This window comes from Pelobates fuscus, chromosome 3 (genome assembly GCF_036172605.1).
Source record: "Pelobates fuscus isolate aPelFus1 chromosome 3, aPelFus1.pri, whole genome shotgun sequence".
In the NCBI taxonomy this organism is placed as follows: Eukaryota; Metazoa; Chordata; class Amphibia; order Anura; family Pelobatidae; genus Pelobates; species Pelobates fuscus.
In genome coordinates, this window is record NC_086319.1 from 229502315 (window position 1) to 229525706 (window position 23392).

Below are 23392 nucleotides of genomic sequence, written 5' to 3' on the forward strand. Positions count from 1 at the left end.
AAAAAATAAAAATACAAAAATGACACAAAACAAAATCAAAATGTCATCCTGATATGAGATGGGGTACACCATAATCACATTTCAAAGAAAGATCTGCTGGCACATCATACTGACCTGTAGTCATTTTCCCAGAAGTAAGATCTACTGCAGCTTCAGATACTCCAGTAAGATAATCAAAAGTGTTTTTACTTTTGTATAAGAAAAGTCCGGCTTCTGCCAAATTTGTATCAGACATTGAAGGTTTCATACCTCCAACACCTCTGAAGCCAGAAATCCCTGAACGATCATATTGATAATGGTCATCTCTGTAACCAAAACGATCTTCAGGCAAATTGGTGGATGACTGCTGTGAAATGCAACTTCTTCCAAATGGCAATCTATATACCACATCACAACACACAGCCCTTCTCCCAGCTGTCAAATCAACAGGCTTATCATCTTCAATTATTTCAGTAATAATTTCAGATGTGGTTTCATCTACAGTTACCATTGTTCTGTGGGATTTAGTGGTACTAAGATCGACTACTCCACTATCTACCGATTCTTGAGAAGTGTAAACATCGGTGCACCCATTAGTTAAATTACTTGGTGAAAAAGAACCCTGTGTTGTTGTTGCACCTATCACTGAATGTGTTGGAGTACCCAATGATAGATTAATTGGCACTTCTGCTTCCTCGGGAATGCCACAGCTTCCCTCTTCATGTTGTTTTGATGTTGTCAGCTTTAAAGGGGCTTTCATTGAACTTCCTAAATCAACAAGATTTTCTAAACTGCTCGTATAACTTACAGTTGTTGCACATGTCACTACTGTAACTGTTTCTGCAGCAAGTGAAACTGAAGATATTACTGGTGATACACTACTAAGATTTACAATAGCAGGCTGCACAGCACTTATTGGTCGACTGAAAGACCCTTGTGAGTGACGCTTCACATCAAATGGTGTGGAAGACAGATCCATACAATTATCCATCTCTGTATCAGCACTTGTATAATCTATCTTGCTCAAAGTGCGTAAATCAATTATATTATTGAATTCCGATGGTTTTACAATTTGTTTTAAATTAGATTTCTCAGTAATTCCTCTTCCTGTTTGTAAATTGGTTGGAATATTGCTGAAATCTGAAACAGAACTTCTAGATAGTGAATCTGTTGCCTTGGTAGTATCTGCTGTTATTATTTGTGATAGTAAACTGGATGCAATATAAGAATCAGATGATGTTTGTATTCTATCAGCTTGCATGTAAGATATTGTAGATGAAATAGTTTCCATTGTGTGTGGAACTTCTTCTTGAGCTGGTGCTTGTAGAGGCCAACAAGTTGTTGTTTGAGCTGCAACATTTTCAGTTGGAGTTCCAGGTTCCGACGGTAATGTGATAACAACATATGTTTCCATTGACAGTTTAGTTAACCTTGGTGACGATTTGTTAGAATGGGGAGAAAGTGGTGATGTAGGAGAAGGAAGTTTGTGTTCATTTGAAGGAATCAAATTTAGAGTCATGATGGAGGTTGATGGTTGTGTTATTTTCTGTGCTTCTTGCTTCTTTTGCATAGCTATTAAGTGTTCTGAAAGCACATGTTTTGTTATTCTGCCTTCAGTTGGCCTGTGACTAAATACTAAGCCAGCTGGGATATTAGATGGCTTGGGGGGGACAGGTGGTGGAGGTGGGTGATGCTTTAAAATGGTGGTTGCATTATTTTTAAGAAGTGGTACATCTTGTGATATTCCATTGCTGGGCCCAGTACTTTTTCCCACCAGTGGGATTTTAGGTGCTGGCCTCTTCTTTGAATATACTGCTGGCTTAGGTGGTGTGGGTGGTGGTAATGGTGGGGGAGGTGGTGGTGGTGGTGGGGTAGTTGTTGGTGTAGTCAAAGGAACAGAGGAATCTGAAGAACTACTTCTAAACAATGATTTGATTTTAGATGTAACTGATGGTACTGTAGATGTCACAGATGGCAATTTAGGGGCAGATGTAATGCTATTTGTAACTGTTGCTGCAGACATTATTGATTGCTTGTCTGCAAATAAACATTCAACAGGTTTAGAGCCTGCAATGTTTGAGGAATAGATAGAAATTGCTGAGTTTTTAAAATCATGTGTCTCAGTGTTTGTTTCGGGAATGTAAACCCTGGTTATGACATCTGTGGTTTTTATTGCCCCTGTTATACTTTGTTCTTCTGTAAAGAAAGACAAATCAGTTCTTCTTGCGACCTCTGCTGAATGTGAAACATCAGGCACTGAAATTATAACATGATCCACGGATGTTGTTTCTTTGCCTGCATCAGACTTTATAATGGACACAGGATCAAAACAGATCTGATTGGTAGAGGGGCCAGCTGTTGTAGATGTTGCACATATTAGAGAATCATTTTGTGAAAATGATATTACAGATTTTGAAATGTTTCCTTTGTAATCAGTTGGTAAACTAGAATCAATGTGTGTTCCTTCTGTAAATGATGTCTTTAATGCAGGTTGATTGATATTTATAATCTCCGATGATGCATTTTCATCTGTGAAAGAATCACAGGGACTGACAATGCATTCCTCACTTACTGATTTATCAGGACTTTCTGAAATGGCAGTATTTGATATATTTTGAGAACTGTAATCAGTGGCCATATCATCTTCCTGTTCTTCTGCTGTGAAGTGCTGTGTTATTTTAACATCTGGAATAGAAATTGCATTTGATAATTGTAAGGATGACTCTAATGAAGGAACTGAAGAAATAATTTCTGATGAGCTTATGTCCATAGTTACTGAAGGTAAAAATTCAGTTTTCAGGCATATTTCAGAATGAGTTTGAGTTGGACTGGCTCCTGGTGTTAGTTGCATAGTTTGGCAGTCAATAAGATCATACAAACAAGTATCAGACTCTTGTGGTTGCTTTTCATCTGTGCTCTCCAAAATGATTATCTCATGACTTTCTGGAACAATGTAGGAACTTGAAACAATATCTTCTTGATGCACAATAGAATGGAATGACTCTGCTGTGAAGCATTCATTTTCAATATTTGGGACAACGTCAATGCAAATATCATCTTTTGTATTCTTTAACTCTCTTACTTTGTGTTCAAAAACATTGTCTTGGCTACTTAGTATATTGGCATCTAAGCTTTCATCAAAATTTTCCTCAACCAGTGACTCATAAATATAATCCTCAATTAGCATCCCTCCATATAGTGGTTCTTTTTCAAAAACATCATCTCTTTCTTTTTCATGTTGATACAATTTTGCTTTACACAATATTTCTTCATATGCTGCCTCAGCACTTTTTATTTTTTTTTGGCCATTCTTGTTTTCTGTCATTCCAACTGTTGATACATCTGTAGGAGAATAAAGAGAAACTGAAGTAGGTAGTTTGTATACTTTTTGTACTTCTATAATCTTTTCTGGGCTGATTTCAAATCCTTCTGGTTCAGATTCAATGCTGGGGGAATATTCAGAGCATGAAGATCTGTGAAGCTCTTCCATTTCAGCTGCCTGACGTAATTCCTCGGTTGGAGAAGCATCTTCAATGGGAGAAAGATTACTAGGAGGTGTCTTTGGTCTTTCTCTCCTTCTCTGAGCCCTTAGCTCATCTTTGTCTTTTTTGGATTTTTTACTAGAACTTTTCCTTTGCTGTTGCTCAAGTTCTCTTTGTTTTTCCTGCTCTTTTAAAAGCTCTTCTTCTTCTCTTAATTCTTCTTCTTCTGAAGAATCTTCAATAGTGGGAAGAACTGGCCCGTGAGATCGGTGTCTAGCTTTACGTTGTTGTTTGTTTTCGCCTGACATCTTTTTGTGGCTTGGACTGCTATCGCTATCTTCATCCAGCGATGATACTGAAGTAGGTGATGTGCCTGGAGTAAAGCTTGAAGCATGCAGACTAGAGGATCTTTCTTCTCGTGACCTATCTTCGGGAGAATCAGTTAAACTTTCCATCTCCAGCTCTGGTTCTTCATCATAATACAATACTGTAGGTTGTTTGGCAGATTCATCGGCATATGTATTGGATATTGTGCTATTTAGTTCTATGGTCTTAAAACGTCTAAGACCTCGACTTACTGCAAGCTCTTCATTTTCTTGACTTTTACTTTCTCTGTATTTTGGCTCTGGACTTTCATCATAGGTTTCTTCATCCTCATCTTCTTCATCCCCATGGTGCCATGAATGTCTCCTTGTTCCATCATCATCATAACTTGCACTGCTTTTTTTTGTTAACCTCTTACACTTTACCGTTGCAGGTTTTGCCTTTGCTTCTATTTTTTTATTTTCAGTACCACTAATTTCTTTTAATTTTTTTCTAATAAATTCCTCATCTTCTGATCCAGATGCATCCTCATCGGCACTCATTTCAATGATTTGCTTACGAATAAAGTCTTCATCATCTCCTGATCCTTGACTATCTTCATGCTTATAGTCATCGCTACTTGATGACCCATTGCTTGTTCTTCTCTTTCTCTGTGGGACTGGGGAATTTTCGCTTTCACTACTATCATCCAATGAATCATGCCTTTTCCGTGCAGTCTTATCTCTTACAGAACCTACATTGCCTTTATGACTTTTCCGTGATGCTCCTTTACCATTTTCATCAATAGTTTCTTCATCTTCTTCTTGAATATCCTCTAGTTCTTCTTCTTCTGAACTAAATGATTCTGGTGTCATTGGTAAAATCTTGGTTTTGACTCTGTCCTGAGTTTGTCCTCCATATATTCCGTACAAATCACTGCTCTTTCTTGATTTGTCATCAGTGAGTATGTTTGTCTGGGCTTCTAAAATTGAAAGAACAGTACTTTCCAACTTTGCTAAATCAGAAGGGCTTGATGGACTATTTTCATGTGAAAAAGACACACATTTTGTTTGTTCTTTATGCAAATCCTTTTCATCACTTGGAATAAGACTTGGAATTTCACCAAGAGAACCAGATATACCGTCAGATGAATAGCCTGTGTCACTTAGACCTTGTGGACTTTTCTGTTGCTGAGAACTTGATGTGTCTGATTTGTCATCTTCTTTCTCCTAGAAAACAGAAACAAAATTACAGTTTCTATATACATGAAAAATATGCACTTTTTAAAATAAAACCAAAGTTAAAAATGTTACTATTCATTTAGTTACATTTAGGAATGGTCAAGTGAAACACATCTTCCATTTATCAATAATGATAGAAAAGTGCTAATCTATGATATGGTACTATACAAGAGTATATTAAAGTACATTCTTACTTACACAATGAGGAAAATGAAATGTAGATGAAGAGAATGCAGTGTTATGACAATTTCCTATTTAAATATTGTTTTAACGAGTATTAGAAAATATATATGTGGTTTTGCTACTCTATATGCATCAAAACCATAAAAATACTAAAAATCAAATGAAAGCCACATTTGACACTGGTAAGTGCACTACAACTGGATTAGAAATGGAAGTCCATACTGTGGAAAATGTATAATTTAAACCTAAATGTCAAGATCTTTACTTCACTCAAGGGCAGATGGGCATATGCTCAGAGTCAGGCAGTCCTCACCAGAAATTCAAATTGGAACCTCTATTTAATGGTTATGGTAATATTGTATGAAAATAAAAGGGTAATATACCTTTGATATACCAGGAGGTATATCTTGTATGTAGCACACCATATATTAAGTTGTTTCAGAGCCAGTATTTTCAACAGCATAAATATATTCCTTAAAGGGACACTGCAGTCATCAGAACGGCTATAGTTTAATGTAGTTATTCTGGTGTCTATATCCTGTCTTTGCAGGCTCTTCAATGTAAATACTTAGACACACATTTCAGAGAAAATGCAGTGTTTATATTGCTACCTAGTAACACCTCTAGTAACACCTCTAGTGGCAGTCACTCAAACGTTCATTCCTAATCACTACATTCACCGTCTCAATACTCTGCATGTTACCCATGAATGTCTCAAGGTGCTGAATGTTCCCTATAGAGATTGATTGATTCAATGCATCTCTGTGAGGAGAGTCTCACCATTCTTCCCAATGGAAAAACATTGGATTGGCTGAGATCATCAAGATTGATTCTATCAGTCATTGAGGTGGGGCCAGCCACAGTAAGACTGGCACAGCTTGGGAAAAAAGGTAAATAAAAAGACGCGATCAGAGGGGGGCAGGTCACCTAAACAGGCACACTAACTGACAGACACATGCACTTACTAACAAGCAAACAGACACACTCACTAACAGTCAAACACTTCCTGATTTGACACACACACACACTACCTGACAGAAACTCAGACACATGCACACACTCACTGACAGATACACACACACTCACACTCACTGAGAGAGACACACACATTCACTGACAGACACACACACACACTCACTGACAGACACACATATTCACTGACAGACACATGCACACACATTCACTTAAAGACACACACACTCAATGACAGACTCACACTAACTCACTAACACACACACACTGATACTAACACATTCACACACATTTTCTTACACTCTCACAAACTATTGCTATTTTTTTTAATTCAGTTTAAGTCCACCCAGCCTCACTACCTTTGGAAGATCTGGGGTACTTTCCCTGGGGTCCAGTGTGGCTGCTGTAATCTTCAAGTTCTTGTTGTTCTCCTCCAGAGTAAGGAGAACCTTCAGATTACAGCTACATCCCTCACCACCTACCTGCATTCACCCTCAGCGGGATGCCTGCATTCAACCTCAGCAGGTCACCTGCATGCTCCCTCAGTAGACCACCTACATGCTCCCTTGTCGCCCACCTGAATGCTTGTCACCACCTCCATGCTCTCTCAGCTGACCACCTCCATGCTCCCTTGTCGCCAAACTGCATTGCTTGCCACAACCTGCATTCACCCTCAGTGGGCTGTCTCCGCTAAATGGGCTGACACATTATCAGGAGCCAGGACAAAACTCCAAGTTGTCGTGATAATCTGGCATCTGAAATTTGTCGATCACTGTGTTTTTTCCCACTGAGTGTGTAAAATATCATTGATTGCCATTCAGTACATTGTTTAGACAAGTACTAGTATCTGTAACATTCTGTAACAAATGTTTTCTTTAGTGCATTGGCTCCACAATACAGCTAAAGGTAAAGGACAAGATACTGTCATCTTAGATAGATAGCATAGGCTCGGGGATAGCAGCTAATGGGAAGTCCTGAATCACTCTCTTCAACAAAATTAAGGCTAGTTGTAAAATTACTCAATGTCAAATGACAATAAGGGATCATATCTAAAGTATGTGCCTGTTGTATGGTTAATTGTTTAATGTAGCATTTAGAGTTTGAATCAAGAATTTTCACATATACCTACAATGAAAGGTAACAAGTACAGTACAAAGTGGAAGGTAGATATCTAAATTAATATTACCACAACATACCATTAAGAGTTCACTGTTTTGTGCAACTCTATATCATGTGCATTATTTAGACATGGGTTGTCCAAATAGCAGCCTGTGGACTTAAGAAGCTTTCAAGAGATTTTACACTGATCATTCCCTGCCTCAAATTTCCATGGATTCTCTTATATTACATAATTAATTGGGTTTGACCTCTTCACCTATGTTTTTGAAGTTAAAGTTTGCAAAGTGAAATCACACTGTAACATCTTTAGACATTTGAATTATTCCAGCCTATATTATTTATATGAGCCATTTCTGAGGAATAAAATGATAAGTACAGATGCCCACAAAAAACATATGGCCAACATGTAATATGTGAAAGAGGAAATTAATATAAAAGGTATGGTAAAGCTAAACTGTAAAGTTAACCACAGCTGTTGAAGAACAATGCGATAACATAGTATACTAATTGTGAAAAAGTTAAAGTTTTAATTGTATATTAAAAAAAGCAAATAAACAAACTAATAACTAAAATCTTAAAAACAGAGGCTCACAGATCATTTACTTGTGATACATCTGAAGTAATACAGGACTGTATAGGTTAATTTATAAATAAGCTAATATGCTGTAATGACATTTCTGGAAACATTTCTGTATTAGGTTTGTTTGATTTTTTGGTTTTTACTATATTCACTTGTGTTTGGATTAATTAAAACAATTACCTCATAGCAAACAATAATAAATCGTTTAGAATGTTTTCTTTGTGTATTCAGTATTTAGCATTGTTTTAAGAGTTAAGGTATTATCTGTTCCTCCAAAACAAATTACTTTAGGATATTATTTTCTAACCCTAGTTCTTGATATTCTTTTTTTTTTTTTTTTATTCTTTATTTTTGTTGTGCGGGGGGTTACAGACATATCAACATACGCCACAACAGCGTGTCACAGTTTGTACATAGAGTAAACAATGGCTTAAGGATACGCACATTTTTGTATAATTGGTTTGTTCAACTAAACAGTTATTTCAACATAGTGAGAAGTAGCTATAAGGGGTAGTATGAAGAGGATAACATATTGATGTATAATTATTAATGTAACATAAGTAAACGTAGTTTATATGAAACAGCATAGGAGAACATATCTAAGTTCGCTCTTGGTGTTGTTCTGATGTAGTGCACCCTGCGTGCCCTCTGAACCTAATGTTAAGTGCGGCAGGTCGTTAAGTGGCTTTATACCTTATACAGTAAACTGGTCGGTAATATATGGGCTTATACGGTATATTGGGGCAACCCTTCTCAGGATATCTGTATTTGCCACCACTGCGTGTTGCTAGATTAATGGTCATGTGACAATTAGGAATTAGAGTTGAGTGCCTTTATGCTTACGGTAACTACACATAGGTTAAAGCAATATGTATGTTATGTTTCCTGTCTGGTAGGCATTACACAACATGCTTGGGCTTGACTGACTGTGCAGAGCTATAGTTGCCTCTCAAGATTTTAGTCGCATAGGGTGGAATAATCAAGCATTCTGTAGCATATGATTAAATACTAATTTGAACATAAGAGAGATCATGAAAAGTGTAATGTGGTTCGGACTACTTTCAAAAAGCTAGTACATTTAAGCTATGCATAACCCCCAGAGGTTGAACTGTGGATTTGTAGCCGTGCCAGCAGATGTGAGTTTTGCAGAATTGGGTTAGTAACCTGGTCTATACATGACAGCTATCAGGTGTTGGGCTAGTTTCCAGGAACATTTAAGTGAAGGCAGGCATCTAGTAGCTATCAAAACATAAATAAATTCAAAACCGGAACAAAACAGTAACTATGACAGCTTGGTACCAGTAGGCCGAGTTATGACTGCAAGTCCTTGCTCGAGGGTATGCGGTATCGTCAGTCCATGCCTCGGTGTGGTAAGTCATTCAATGGCAATGCGAGATGTGGGTAGTGTCCGGCTATCCGCTTGTCTTTGGCTTCACTGGAGGGTGGTATAGTAGTACCCTGGGTCTCTGGTGTCATCAGTGGGCTTGGGTCCTTCTGCAGGTGGGACGAGTGCTAGTCATACTAAAATATCAAAACAAAACTGTAGAGCTGGTCGCAGGGGTGGTAGAATAAAGTGTTCTGAGTTTAACGCAAGTCAAAGTAGGCTAGTAGCCATGTGGGACACGGTTGGTTGCTGCCCTATTCAGGTGGTTGCTGTTGCGTAGGAATCTGCGGTACTCTGTCGGGGGACAAAAGGTGGGATGTTTGCAGGGTCCCAAGAGTGAGAGGGCTGTTCAGGTTGATTAGCTCGAGTGAGTGCATCCAGGGGTAGCCCCAGGGCTGGTAGTATTGCGGCAGCCTCTTGGAGGGTGGTCACGGTGTGCGGTGTTGCTCCTTGATGCACCAGCAGTGTGCAGGAGAGTCTCCACTGGTAGCGGATGCTATGCTGCTGGAGAAGTGTTGTGAATGGCCGGAGTGTCTTCCTCCATGCTAGGGTGATCCCCGAGAGGTCGGCCAACACTGTGAGGTGCATATTCTCAAAGCTATATGGTGTTTGTCCCCTCAGTGCTGTGAGGACTGCAGTCTTGTCTGACCCGCTGTTGAAACGAACCACCAGGTCCCTGGAGGCAGCTTTCTGGGCTCTGACGGGTTTGGGAATATGGAATTGGCTTTCGACCGTCACAGCTTTAGCCTGTCTGGGTTGTAATAAGGCCCCTATCAGGCGTCTCACAAAGTGTGGGAGTTCAGCGTCCGGTATCTCCTCCGACATCCCTCGCACCTTTATGTTATTTTGGCGCCGGGAGTCCTCCTGGGCGGCAAGTCGGCATTCGTGCAGCTGGTTTAGGTGCTGTAGTTCTTGTACCGTGTGCTGGAGCGTGGTTAGCTGCTGAGAGTGCTCTGTGGTGCTGTGTTCGAATTTTCCAATGCGGCCTGTGAGGCCCCTTAGGTCCCCGCGGATCGTGGCTATGTCCGCTGAAATGTGGTCTTGAAGTGCGGCCAGCATCTCTTTCAGGTCTGATTTGGTCAACGGGGACGCCTCTGGGCCCAGTGGTCTCTGTATGGGCCTCTCTGGTGCCTGTGGTTAATCTATTTCGGCTCCCAGTGAGTCTTCGTCCGAGAAATCGGAGCAGCCTCCTGTGATCGTGGCCATCTTGGGCCTGTTGGTGCCATGCGCCTGCCGCCAAAGATCTCCGATTGTGAGCCCAGGGCTGGCCTTGTCGGGTCTGGGCTTTTTCATTTTCCGGCCCATCTTAGTCTTGTTGGCAAGGGCAGTCCCCCTGAACACCGTGGGTGCAGGTAGGGTGATTATTTTGCCCGATTTTAGCTATCCCGGTGGGGAGCTCTAGGAAGATGCGACCAGTCGCTGCGGCGATCAGGCTCCGCCCCCAGTTCTTGATATTCTTAACCCCTTTAGGACCGGACTGTTTTTGTGATGTTTGTACGTTAAGGACCAGAGCTATTTTAACACTTTTGTGGTGTTTGTGTTTAGCTGTAGCAGGACAAAAAGGGTTTTCTTTACATACTATTATTTTTATCATGTCATATAATTTAATTTAAAAATAATAATAAAATATGGTGAAAATTTACCGTGTTTTTTGACTTCTACTTGAAAAATCTTTTACTGATCTACAAAATCGAATGAAACAAACTGCTAAATGGATTAAAAATGTTGTCCTGAGTTTAAAAACACCCAATGTTTACGTGTTTTTTTGCTTTTATTTGCAAGTTATAGGGCTATAAGTACAAGTAGGAAATTGCTGTTTCAAGATGTAAATTTTTCAAATGTATCAATTTGAAACACTGTTATGTCATAAATCTCCAAAAAAACACCCCACATGTATATATTTTTCTTAAACTAGATAACCCAGGGTATTCATCTAAGAATATTTTGATAATTTCTATGCAGCCATTTTACCACAAACCTTTGCCAAACTTTGCATAGGTAGTTTTTTTTTTAATTTTTCTTACATAAATTGCAATTCAGATAAAGAATTCACAGATTCTGTTAGGTGTCACTACCAAACAACACCACAATATGTGTTCAGCAACATCTCCCGCGTACAGGGATACCCCCCATGTATAGGTGTGTCGGGTTGTTGGGGGGCTAAAAGGCCACATTTGGCAGGTGCACATATCAGTTTCCCAGCTTGGAATTTTGACATGTAGTCAACCTGCATGCATGTCCTATTTCTGACATTTTTTAAGCCGGCCAATGTATTTTACGCCCATCAAACCATATATTTTTGATAATTAGACACCCTAGGGTATTTCACATGGTGGTATTTTAACACTTTCCATGCACTAATTCTACCACCAGGCTTTGTCAAACATTGAGTTAGTACATTTTTTTTTGTTTTTTTCACACACATTGTACTTTAGGCATGAATTAACAGAGCCTTTTATGTGTCACTGCCAAACAACACCCCAATATGTGTTCAGCAACATCTCCTGAGTACAGGGATACCCCCCATGTATAGGTGTGTTGGGTTGTTCGGGGGCTAAAAAGCCAAATTTCGCAGGTGCGCAAATCAGTTTCCCATCTTGGAATTTTGACATGTAGTTAACCTGCATGCATGTCCTATTTCTGACATTTTTGAAGCCGGCCAATGTATTTTACGCCCATCAAACCATATATTTTTGATAATTAGACACCCTAGGGTATTTCACATGGTGGTATTTTAACACTTTACATGCACTAATTCTACCACCAGGCTTTGTCAAACATTAAGTTGGTACATTTTTTCTTCTGTTTTTTTTTTCACACACATTGTACTTTAGGCATGAATTAACAGAGCCTCTTATGTGTCCCTGCCAAACAACACCCCAATATGTGTTCAGCAACATCTCCCGAGTGCAGGGATACCCCCCATGTATAGGTGTGTTGTGTTGTTTGGGGGCTAAAAAGCCACGTTTCGCAGGTGTGCTATATCAGTTTCCCAGCTTGGAATTTTAACATGTAGTCAACCTGCATGCATGTCCTATTTGGGACATTTTTGAAGCCGACCAATGTTTTTTACCCCAAGTAGACACCCTAGGGTATTTCACATGGTGGTATTTTAACACTTTCCATGCACTAATTCTACCACCAGGCTTTGTCAAACATTGAGTTAGTAATTTTTTTTCAGTTTTTTTCACACACATTGTACATTAGGCATGAATTAAAAGATTCTGTTATGTATCACTGTCAAACAACACCCCAATATGTGTTCAGTAAGATCTCCCGAGTACAGGGATACCCCCCCATGTATAGGTGTGTTGGGTTGTTTGGGGGCTAAAAGGCCACATTTTGCAGGTGCGCATATCAGTTTCCCAGCTTGGAATTTTGACATGTAGTCAACCTGCATGCATGTCCATTTGGGACATTTTTGAAGCCGGCCAATGTATTTTACCCCAATCAAACCATATATTTTTGAAAAGTAGACACCCTAGGGCAGTGCTGGCAGTTTTTTTTAAATGCAAGCTATTGGGGCACCAGTGAGTGAGTGGTGGCACTGGGCAGGCCCTGAAACACACACTCGTGAAGGAAACTGACTGATATTATATTACAGTCAAAAAAGTTTCGTTTTTTTTAAATGCAAGCTATTGGGACACCAGATACGAGTGAGTGGTAGCACTGGGCAGGCCCTGAAATGCACACTCGTGAAGGAAACTGACTGCTATTATATTACAGTCCAAAAAGTTTAGTTTTTTTAAATACAAGCTATTGTGACACCAGATATGAGTGGTGGCACTGGGCAAGTGGGCACAGTATACGCTGTGAGCCTGACACACACGCTGGCAGACAACTAACTGCTATTCAATCTATTACAGTCAAAATTGTATTTTTTTTTAAAATGTACACGACTGTTAAACCAGATATGAGTTGCACTGGTGTGACACTGTGCCCTGGCAGGCCCTGAAACGCACAGCGTGAAGGAAACTGACTGCTATTATATTACAGTCCAAAAAGTTTAGTTTTTTTTAAATGCAAGCTATTGGGACACCAGTGAGTGAGTGCTGGCACTGGGCAGGCCCTGAAACGCACACTAGTGAAGGAAACTGACTGCTATTATATTACAGTCCAAAACGTTTTTTTTGTTAAATGCAAGCTATTGTGACACCAGATATGAGTGGTAGCACTGGGCAAGTGGGCACAGTATACACTGTGAGCCTGACACACACGCTGGCAGACAACTAACTGCTATTCAATCTATTACAGTCAAAATTTAATTTTTTTTAAAAAATGTACACTATTGTTACACCAGATATGAGTTGCACTGGTGTGACACTGTGCCCTGGCAGGCCCTGAAATGCACACGCGTGAAAGAAACTGACTGCTATTATATTACAGTCAAAAAAGTTTTGTTTTTTTTAAATGCAAGCTATTGTGACACCAGATATGAGTGAGTGGTGGCACTGGGCAGGCCCTGAAACGCACACGTGTGAAGGAAACTGACTGCTATTATATTACAGTCAAAAAAGTTTTGTTTTTTTAAATGCAAGCTATTGTGACACCAGTGAGTGAGTGGTGGCACTGGGCAGGCCCTGAAATGCACACTAGTGAAGGAAACTGACTGCTATTAAATTACAGTCAAAAAAGTTTTTTTTCTTTAAATGCAAGCTATTGTGACACCAGTGAGTGAGTGGTGGCACTGGGCAAGTGGGCACAGCTGTGCGCCTGACACACAGGCTGGAAGGCAGGCAACTGCAACTGCAATTACATTACACACAAAAAAACAAAAGCAGACTGATGTTCTAGCCCTAAAAAGGGCTTTTTGGGGTGCTGTCCTTACAGCAGAGATCAGATGAGTCCTTCAGGACTGTAGTGGACACTGAATACACTAGCCTAGCTATCAATTTCCCTATCAAATCAGCAGCAGCTACACTGTCCCTCCTCTCACTAAGAATGCAGCTTCACAATGAATGTAAAATGGATGCTGTCCAGGAGGTTGGAGGGTCTTGGAGGGAGGGTCTGCTGCTGATTGACTGGAATGTGTCTGCTGACTGTGAGGTACAGGGTCAAAGTTTACTCAATGATGATGAATAGGGGCGGACCGAACAGCGCATGTGTTCGCCATCCGTGGCGAACGTGAACAAGCGATGTTCGACAGGAACTATTCGCCAGCGAACAGTTCGTGGCATCACTATCAAGCAATTCTAAAACAAAATTAACATTCCAGATAGATTTATACATATATTTCAGAGGTCTGGAAATTCAAGCAAATGATCAGAAATGGTGCAATCACTTAATTCAGATCTATGGAGCATCTACTGCAAGTACTTCAAGATGCAGTCACCATACAAAGTATTTTGGAAGTCTTGTGGCATTAAATACATTCAAAGTGGGACCCATATGTTAAAAATTTTAAGGAAGAAAGCTGTATCTAGCAACCTATAGTGGTCTGTATAAAATACTAATATATTTGGACAAGCCTGGCAAATATGCCTCGTGCACATATATATTGCAGTCTAATTAAAGCTACCAATGTTTATTGACTTAGTTACTGAAGGCTTCAAATTTTAACCTCCTTGAATGGTATTGTCTTATACAAAACTTAGCATGAAAAAGATCTTGCCAAGTGTTCCAGTGATGATGTGTAGTTTGTTTTTCTTTTCTGACTATTTGTCACTTGTGGAAATATCTGCACATAGTGCTTCCCATGTAAACCTGTTGCCATCTTATTCTATTATAGTAAACAGTACAAAAGTATATACAGTAGCAAGTGGGAATAAGTGTGGTAGCACTAAATGCCACAGACCACCTGAGTGGAAACCCCTTACACCACTCAATGGAATGCAAACATATAAGCATATGATCTGTAGCATATGATTAAATACTAATTTGAACATAAGAGAGATCATGAAAAGTGTAATGTGGTTCGGACTACTTTCAAAAAGCTAGTACATTTAAGCTATGCATAACCCCCAGAGGTTGAACTGTGGATTTGTAGCCGTGCCAGCAGATGTGAGTTTTGCAGAATTGGGTTAGTAACCTGGTCTATACATGACAGCTATCAGGTGTTGGGCTAGTTTCCAGGAACATTTAAGTGAAGGCAGGCATCTAGTAGCTATCAAAACATAAATAAATTCAAAACCGGAACAAAACAGTAACTATGACAGCTTGGTACCAGTAGGCCGAGTTATGACTGCAAGTCCTTGCTCGAGGGTATGCGGTATCGTCAGTCCATGCCTCGGTGTGGTAAGTCATTCAATGGCAATGCGAGATGTGGGTAGTGTCCGGCTATCCGCTTGTCTTTGGCTTCACTGGAGGGTGGTATAGTAGTACCCTGGGTCTCTGGTGTCATCAGTGGGCTTGGGTCCTTCTGCAGGTGGGACGAGTGCTAGTCATACTAAAATATCAAAACAAAACTGTAGAGCTGGTCGCAGGGGTGGTAGAATAAAGTGTTCTGAGTTTAACGCAAGTCAAAGTAGGCTAGTAGCCATGTGGGACACGGTTGGTTGCTGCCCTATTCAGGTGGTTGCTGTTGCGTAGGAATCTGCGGTACTCTGTCGGGGGACAAAAGGTGGGATGTTTGCAGGGTCCCAAGAGTGAGAGGGCTGTTCAGGTTGATTAGCTCGAGTGAGTGCATCCAGGGGTAGCCCCAGGGCTGGTAGTATTGCGGCAGCCTCTTGGAGGGTGGTCACGGTGTGCGGTGTTGCTCCTTGATGCACCAGCAGTGTGCAGGAGAGTCTCCACTGGTAGCGGATGCTATGCTGCTGGAGAAGTGTCGTGAATGGCCGGAGTGTCTTCCTCCATGCTAGGGTGATCCCCGAGAGGTCGGCCAACACTGTGAGGTGCATATTCTCAAAGCTATATGGTGTTTGTCCCCTCAGTGCTGTGAGGACTGCAGTCTTGTCTGACCCGCTGTTGAAACGAACCACCAGGTCCCTGGAGGCAGCTTTCTGGGCTCTGACGGGTTTGGGAATATGGAATTGGCTTTCGACCGTCACTGCTTTAGCCTGTCTGGGTTGTAATAAGGCCCCTATCAGGCGTCTCACAAAGTGTGGGAGTTCAGCGTCCGGTATCTCCTCCGACATCCCTCGCACCTTTATGTTATTTTGGCGCCGGGAGTCCTCCTGGGCGGCAAGTCGGCATTCGTGCAGCTGGTTTAGGTGCTGTAGTTCTTGTACCGTGTGCTGGAGCGTGGTTAGCTGCTGAGAGTGCTCTGTGGTGCTGTGTTCGAATTTTCCAATGCGGCCTGTGAGGCCCCTTAGGTCCCCGCGGATCGTGGCTATGTCCGCTGAAATGTGGTCTTGAAGTGCGGCCAGCATCTCTTTCAGGTCTGATTTGGTCAACGGGGACGCCTCTGGGCCCAGTGGTCTCTGTATGGGCCTCTCTGGTGCCTGTGGTTAATCTATTTCGGCTCCCAGTGAGTCTTCGTCCGAGAAATCGGAGCAGCCTCCTGTGATCGTGGCCATCTTGGGCCTGTTGGTGCCATGCGCCTGCCGCCAAAGATCTCCGATTGTGAGCCCAGGGCTGGCCTTGTCGGGTCTGGGCTTTTTCATTTTCCGGCCCATCTTAGTCTTGTTGGCAAGGGCAGTCCCCCTGAACACCGTGGGTGCAGGTAGGGTGATTATTTTGCCCGATTTTAGCTATCCCGGTGGGGAGCTCTAGGAAGATGCGACCAGTCGCTGCGGCGATCAGGCTCCGCCCCCAGTTCTTGATATTCTTAACCCCTTCAGGACCGGACTGTTTTTGCGATGTTTGTACGTTAAGGACCAGAGCTATTTTAACACTTTTGTGGTGTTTGTGTTTAGCTGTAGCAGGACAAAAAGGGTTTTCTTTACATACTATTATTTTTATCATGTCATATAATTTAATTTAAAAATAATAATAAAATATGGTGAAAATTTACCGTGTTTTTTGACTTCTACTTGAAAAATCTTTTACTGATCTACAAAATCGAATGAAACAAACTGCTAAATGGATTAAAAATGTTGTCCTGAGTTTAAAAACACCCAATGTTTACGTGTTTTTTTGCTTTTATTTGCAAGTTATAGGGCTATAAGTACAAGTAGGAAATTGCTGTTTCAAGATGTAAATTTTTCAAATGTATCAATTTGAAACACTGTTATGTCATAAATCTCCAAAAAAACACCCCACATGTATATATTTTTCTTAAACTAGATAACCCAGGGTATTCATCTAAGAATATTTTGATAATTTCTATGCAGCCATTTTACCACAAACCTTTGCCAAACTTTGCATAGGTAGTTTTTTTTTTTAATTTTTCTTACATAAATTGCAATTCAGATAAAGAATTCACAGATTCTGTTAGGTGTCACTACCAAACAACACCACAATATGTGTTCAGCAACATCTCCCGCGTACAGGGATACCCCCCATGTATAGGTGTGTCGGGTTGTTGGGGGGCTAAAAGGCCACATTTGGCAGGTGCACATATCAGTTTCCCAGCTTGGAATTTTGACATGTAGTCAACCTGCATGCATGTCCTATTTCTGACATTTTTTAAGCCGGCCAATGTATTTTACGCCCATCAAACCATATATTTTTGATAATTAGACACCCTAGGGTATTTCACATGGTGGTATTTTAACACTTTCCATGCACTAATTCTACCACCAGGCTTTGTCAAACATTGAGTTAGTACATTTTTTTTTGTTTTTTTCACACACATTGTACTTTAGGCATGAATTAACAGAGCCTTTTATGTGTCACTGCCAAACAACACCCCAATATGTGTTCAGCAACATCTCCTGAGTACAGGGATACCCCCCATGTATAGGTGTGTTGGGTTGTTCGGGGGCTAAAAAGCCAAATTTCGCAGGTGCGCAAATCAGTTTCCCATCTTGGAATTTTGACATGTAGTCAACCTGCATGCATGTCCTATTTCTGACATTTTTGAAGCCGGCCAATGTATTTTACGCCCATCAAACCATATATTTTTGATAATTAGACACCCTAGGGTATTTCACATGGTGGTATTTTAACACTTTACATGCACTAATTCTACCACCAGGCTTTGTCAAACATTAAGTTGGTACATTTTTTCTTCTGTTTTTTTTTTCACACACATTGTACTTTAGGCATGAATTAACAGAGCCTCTTATGTGTCCCTGCCAAACAACACCCCAATATGTGTTCAGCAACATCTCCCGAGTGCAGGGATACCCCCCATGTATAGGTGTGTTGTGTTGTTTGGGGGCTAAAAAGCCACGTTTCGCAGGTGTGCTATATCAGTTTCCCAGCTTGGAATTTTGACATGTAGTCAACCTGCATGCATGTCCTATTTGGGACATTTTTGAAGCCGACCAATGTTTTTTACCCCAAGTAGACACCCTAGGGTATTTCACATGGTGGTATTTTAACACTTTCCATGCACTAATTCTACCACCAGGCTTTGTCAAACATTGAGTTAGTAATTTTTTTTCAGTTTTTTTCACACACATTGTACATTAGGCATGAATTAAAAGATTCTGTTATGTGTCACTGTCAAACAACACCCCAATATGTGTTCAGTAAGATCTCCCGAGTACAGGGATACCCCCCCATGTATAGGTGTGTTGGGTTGTTTGGGGGCTAAAAGGCCACATTTTGCAGGTGCGCATATCAGTTTCCCAGCTTGGAATTTTGACATGTAGTCAACCTGCATGCATGTCCATTTGGGACATTTTTGAAGCCGGCCAATGTATTTTACCCCAATCAAACCATATATTTTTGAAAAGTAGACACCCTAGGGCAGTGCTGGCAGTTTTTTTTAAATGCAAGCTATTGGGGCACCAGTGAGTGAGTGGTGGCACTGGGCAGGCCCTGAAACACACACTCGTGAAGGAAACTGACTGATATTATATTACAGTCAAAAAAGTTTTGTTTTTTTTAAATGCAAGCTATTGGGACACCAGATACGAGTGAGTGGTAGCACTGGGCAGGCCCTGAAATGCACACTCGTGAAGGAAACTGACTGCTATTATATTACAGTCCAAAAAGTTTAGTTTTTTTAAATACAAGCTATTGTGACACCAGATATGAGTGGTGGCACTGGGCAAGTGGGCACAGTATACGCTGTGAGCCTGACACACACGCTGGCAGACAACTAACTGCTATTCAATCTATTACAGTCAAAATTTTATTTTTTTTTAAAATGTACACGACTGTTAAACCAGATATGAGTTGCACTGGTGTGACACTGTGCCCTGGCAGGCCCTGAAACGCACAGCGTGAAGGAAACTGACTGCTATTATATTACAGTCCAAAAAGTTTAGTTTTTTTTAAATGCAAGCTATTGGGACACCAGTGAGTGAGTGCTGGCACTGGGCAGGCCCTGAAACGCACACTAGTGAAGGAAACTGACTGCTATTATATTACAGTCCAAAACGTTTTTTTTGTTAAATGCAAGCTATTGTGACACCAGATATGAGTGGTAGCACTGGGCAAGTGGGCACAGTATACACTGTGAGCCTGACACACACGCTGGCAGACAACTAACTGCTATTCAATCTATTACAGTCAAAATTTTATTTTTTTTAAAAATGTACACTATTGTTACACCAGATATGAGTTGCACTGGTGTGACACTGTGCCCTGGCAGGCCCTGAAATGCACACGCGTGAAAGAAACTGACTGCTATTATATTACAGTCAAAAAAGTTTTTTTTTTTTTAAATGCAAGCTATTGTGACACCAGATATGAGTGAGTGGTGGCACTGGGCAGGCCCTGAAACGCACACGTGTGAAGGAAACTGACTGCTATTATATTACAGTCAAAAAAGTTTTGTTTTTTTAAATGCAAGCTATTGTGACACCAGTGAGTGAGTGGTGGCACTGGGCAGGCCCTGAAATGCACACTAGTGAAGGAAACTGACTGCTATTAAATTACAGTCAAAAAAGTTTTTTTTCTTTAAATGCAAGCTATTGTGACACCAGTGAGTGAGTGGTGGCACTGGGCAAGTGGGCACAGCTGTGCGCCTGACACACAGGCTGGAAGGCAGGCAACTGCAACTGCAATTACATTACACACAAAAAAACAAAAGCAGACTGATGTTCTAGCCCTAAAAAGGGCTTTTTGGGGTGCTGTCCTTACAGCAGAGATCAGATGAGTCCTTCAGGACTGTAGTGGACACTGAATACACTAGCCTAGCTATCAATTTCCCTATCAAATCAGCAGCAGCTACACTGTCCCTCCTCTCACTAAGAATGCAGCTTCACAATGAATGTAAAATGGATGCTGTCCAGGAGGTTGGAGGGTCTTGGAGGGAGGGTCTGCTGCTGATTGACTGGAAGGTGTCTGCTGACTGTGAGGTACAGGGTCAAAGTTTACTCAATGATGATGAATAGGGGCGGACCGAACAGCGCATGTGTTCGCCATCCGTGGCGAACGTGAACAAGCGATGTTCGACAGGAACTATTCGCCAGCGAACAGTTCGTGGCATCACTATCAAGCAATTCTAAAACAAAATTAACATTCCAGATAGATTTATACATATATTTCAGAGGTCTGGAAATTCAAGCAAATGATCAGAAATGGTGCAATCACTTAATTCAGATCTATGGAGCATCTACTGCAAGTACTTCAAGATGCAGTCACCATACAAAGTATTTTGGAAGTCTTGTGGCATTAAATACATTCAAAGTGGGACCCATATGTTAAAAATTTTAAGGAAGAAAGCTGTATCTAGCAACCTATAGTGGTCTGTATAAAATACTAATATATTTGGACAAGCCTGGCAAATATGCCTCGTGCACATATATATTGCAGTCTAATTAAAGCTACCAATGTTTATTGACTTAGTTACTGAAGGCTTCAAATTTTAACCTCCTTGAATGGTATTGTCTTATACAAAACTTAGCATGAAAAAGATCTTGCCAAGTGTTCCAGTGATGATGTGTAGTTTGTTTTTCTTTTCTGACTATTTGTCACTTGTGGAAATATCTGCACATAGTGCTTCCCATGTAAACCTGTTGCCATCTTATTCTATTATAGTAAACAGTACAAAAGTATATACAGTAGCAAGTGGGAATAAGTGTGGTAGCACTAAATGCCACAGACCACCTGAGTGGAAACCCCTTACACCACTCAATGGAATGCAAACATATAATACATACAATACAGTAGTAGGTGGATCACACTTCTGGATGTATCTGTAAAATACACAAAGCAATATAGTGTAATATTGTCTGTACAAATAATATAAAAACAGGAGTTGGAGTCAGGTACTCACAAGCCCAGAGCCAAATCACAACATATGGCTCTCATGGATAGCGCTGTGGGACTTTTCTTAAGGATGTCCCCTTCCTATTTCCAGATGACCTTATGGTTGTTCTGGCTGAGCATAAATAAAAGCTCCACAGATAAGATGATATCCCTTTGAAGATAAAACTTTATTGCTCCACAACTCAAAATTAAAAACTATATAAAACTCTTCAAATAAACAAAAAGACAATAATATTATGTCAATAACAACATATGACTATAGGGCTCTATAAGTCATAAAATAAGTCCTGCCAATTGGCAAAGAAGTCCAAAAAATGTCTCGTACATTTTTGATCTTTTGTTCAAATATACACAAAAATACTCTGCTCTTGTGGTTATTTTTATAAACTGTGAAATGTACTCAAGGTATAGATACCCTCGTATCCTTTACATCTACCATACCCAATAATGTTTTAGTGATTTATTTTTCATTGATTATTCTACCTTATCTAAGAGCATTAACATGCTCACAACCAAACTTAGCTGTCTCCACGTAAAACACCATTTGCATTTTTGCCTTGTTCGTTCAGTGCCATTTTGATGATCACTGGCTCGAATTTAAAACAATATGGCTTGCATTTCTCAATTGATAATTATGTATTTACGCTTCTGAGCTTATAGATAACTTTAATCTAGTCTATGAGAATCAATGAATCTACAGGCAGAGATACAAAGAAGATATTTTTGTTTTAGAAGGTCTAAAAAATGGTCCTAATAATATTAAGGCTATTTTAAGCATGTCTAGTTATTCCAGTCATGTTTGTATAGGTCCTAAATTATTTTTAGTCCACTTGCAACATGGCACACACTTATTAGGCTTTGGCATTGTCAGAAGGTTTTTCACTCTATGTTCAGGGTATTTTGTGCCATGGCTCAACAGATATTATTTCACCAACTGTGGATGCCTCAGATCCTCAGGATCAAAGAATATATATATTTTCTTTCATCAGTAATATTTATGGACTCTCTCTCCTTTTCTTTTTTTTTTTTTACTAATAAAATCCTTAGTATTGTTTTCAGAAAAATCAGAATTCATATCAGAATCAAGATAAGATTCTATCTCTGCCTTTTCAGAATACTGGATTTTGAGCCTGTACTTCCCTCTTACATGGGTGGGTGGGAAGTGGTGAGAAAAAATGCAGAGCTTCACTGAGTTATTTTGGGTTCTTTTACATGATTTTTCCATGTTCTTTGTGATAGAATCATGCCTATCCTTCTTAAATATTCTGGAGACTACCATTGATAGATGGTTTAATTTATTTAGGGCTTTCTTTCATAAACTGTGTGGAACCTCTGGTTTTATCTGACTCCACAGATCAAAACCCATCCAAAAATGTGAGGGCACAGAGAGATGAAATATCTATAGAACAAAATTCATGGGATATAATCTCTTAGTCCTGTGACCTGTCCCAATCCTGCATATATTTCAGCTGATCCAAAAAAGTAGAAAAAATCCATACAAAACAATACAAAAAATAGAAAAAAATATAGAAAATAGGCAAAAAATAGAACAAAATTGTGCCCTCACAATTTTTATTAGAGTACTTAACTCAGTGCACAGGATGATGGACATTTTATATGTATTGTTTTCACTTTAGATTATGTGTATAGGTTTATAGGAATTATGGTGATTTGGCACTTAGCACTATATGTTGTGTTTTGTACTTTAGCTCTGGTGGACAAGTTATTGAGCTGTGGTGTCTATATGTGTATCTAATTTTGCCATTCTGCTTATTTATAGGATAGGTTAGGAATCTATCCAAAAAGACTATGTTGTATTAATAAACTGTATTTTGAGCATTTTTTCTTAAAGCTTGAGTGCGGTATCATTTAGTATTTTTTGTAATTTAATTTGGGGTCTTTGGAGGTGACCCAGATACCTTTACCTATGTTGTGATTGAGT

At 40.1% G+C, this 23392-nt stretch overlaps 1 protein-coding gene across 5 annotated transcripts in view; it reads right to left on the bottom strand.

The window, feature by feature from the left end:
• Positions 1 to 23392, bottom strand: part of PCLO (piccolo presynaptic cytomatrix protein) — a 378876-nt gene that overhangs the window by 125530 nt on the left and 229954 nt on the right. For all 5 annotated transcript variants that reach the window (XM_063448187.1, XM_063448188.1, XM_063448185.1 and 2 more), the window contains exon 5: positions 115 to 4993. In XM_063448187.1, coding sequence (XP_063304257.1) covers positions 115 to 4993 — 4879 coding nt within the window. The remainder of the gene's footprint in view (positions 1 to 114; positions 4994 to 23392) is intronic.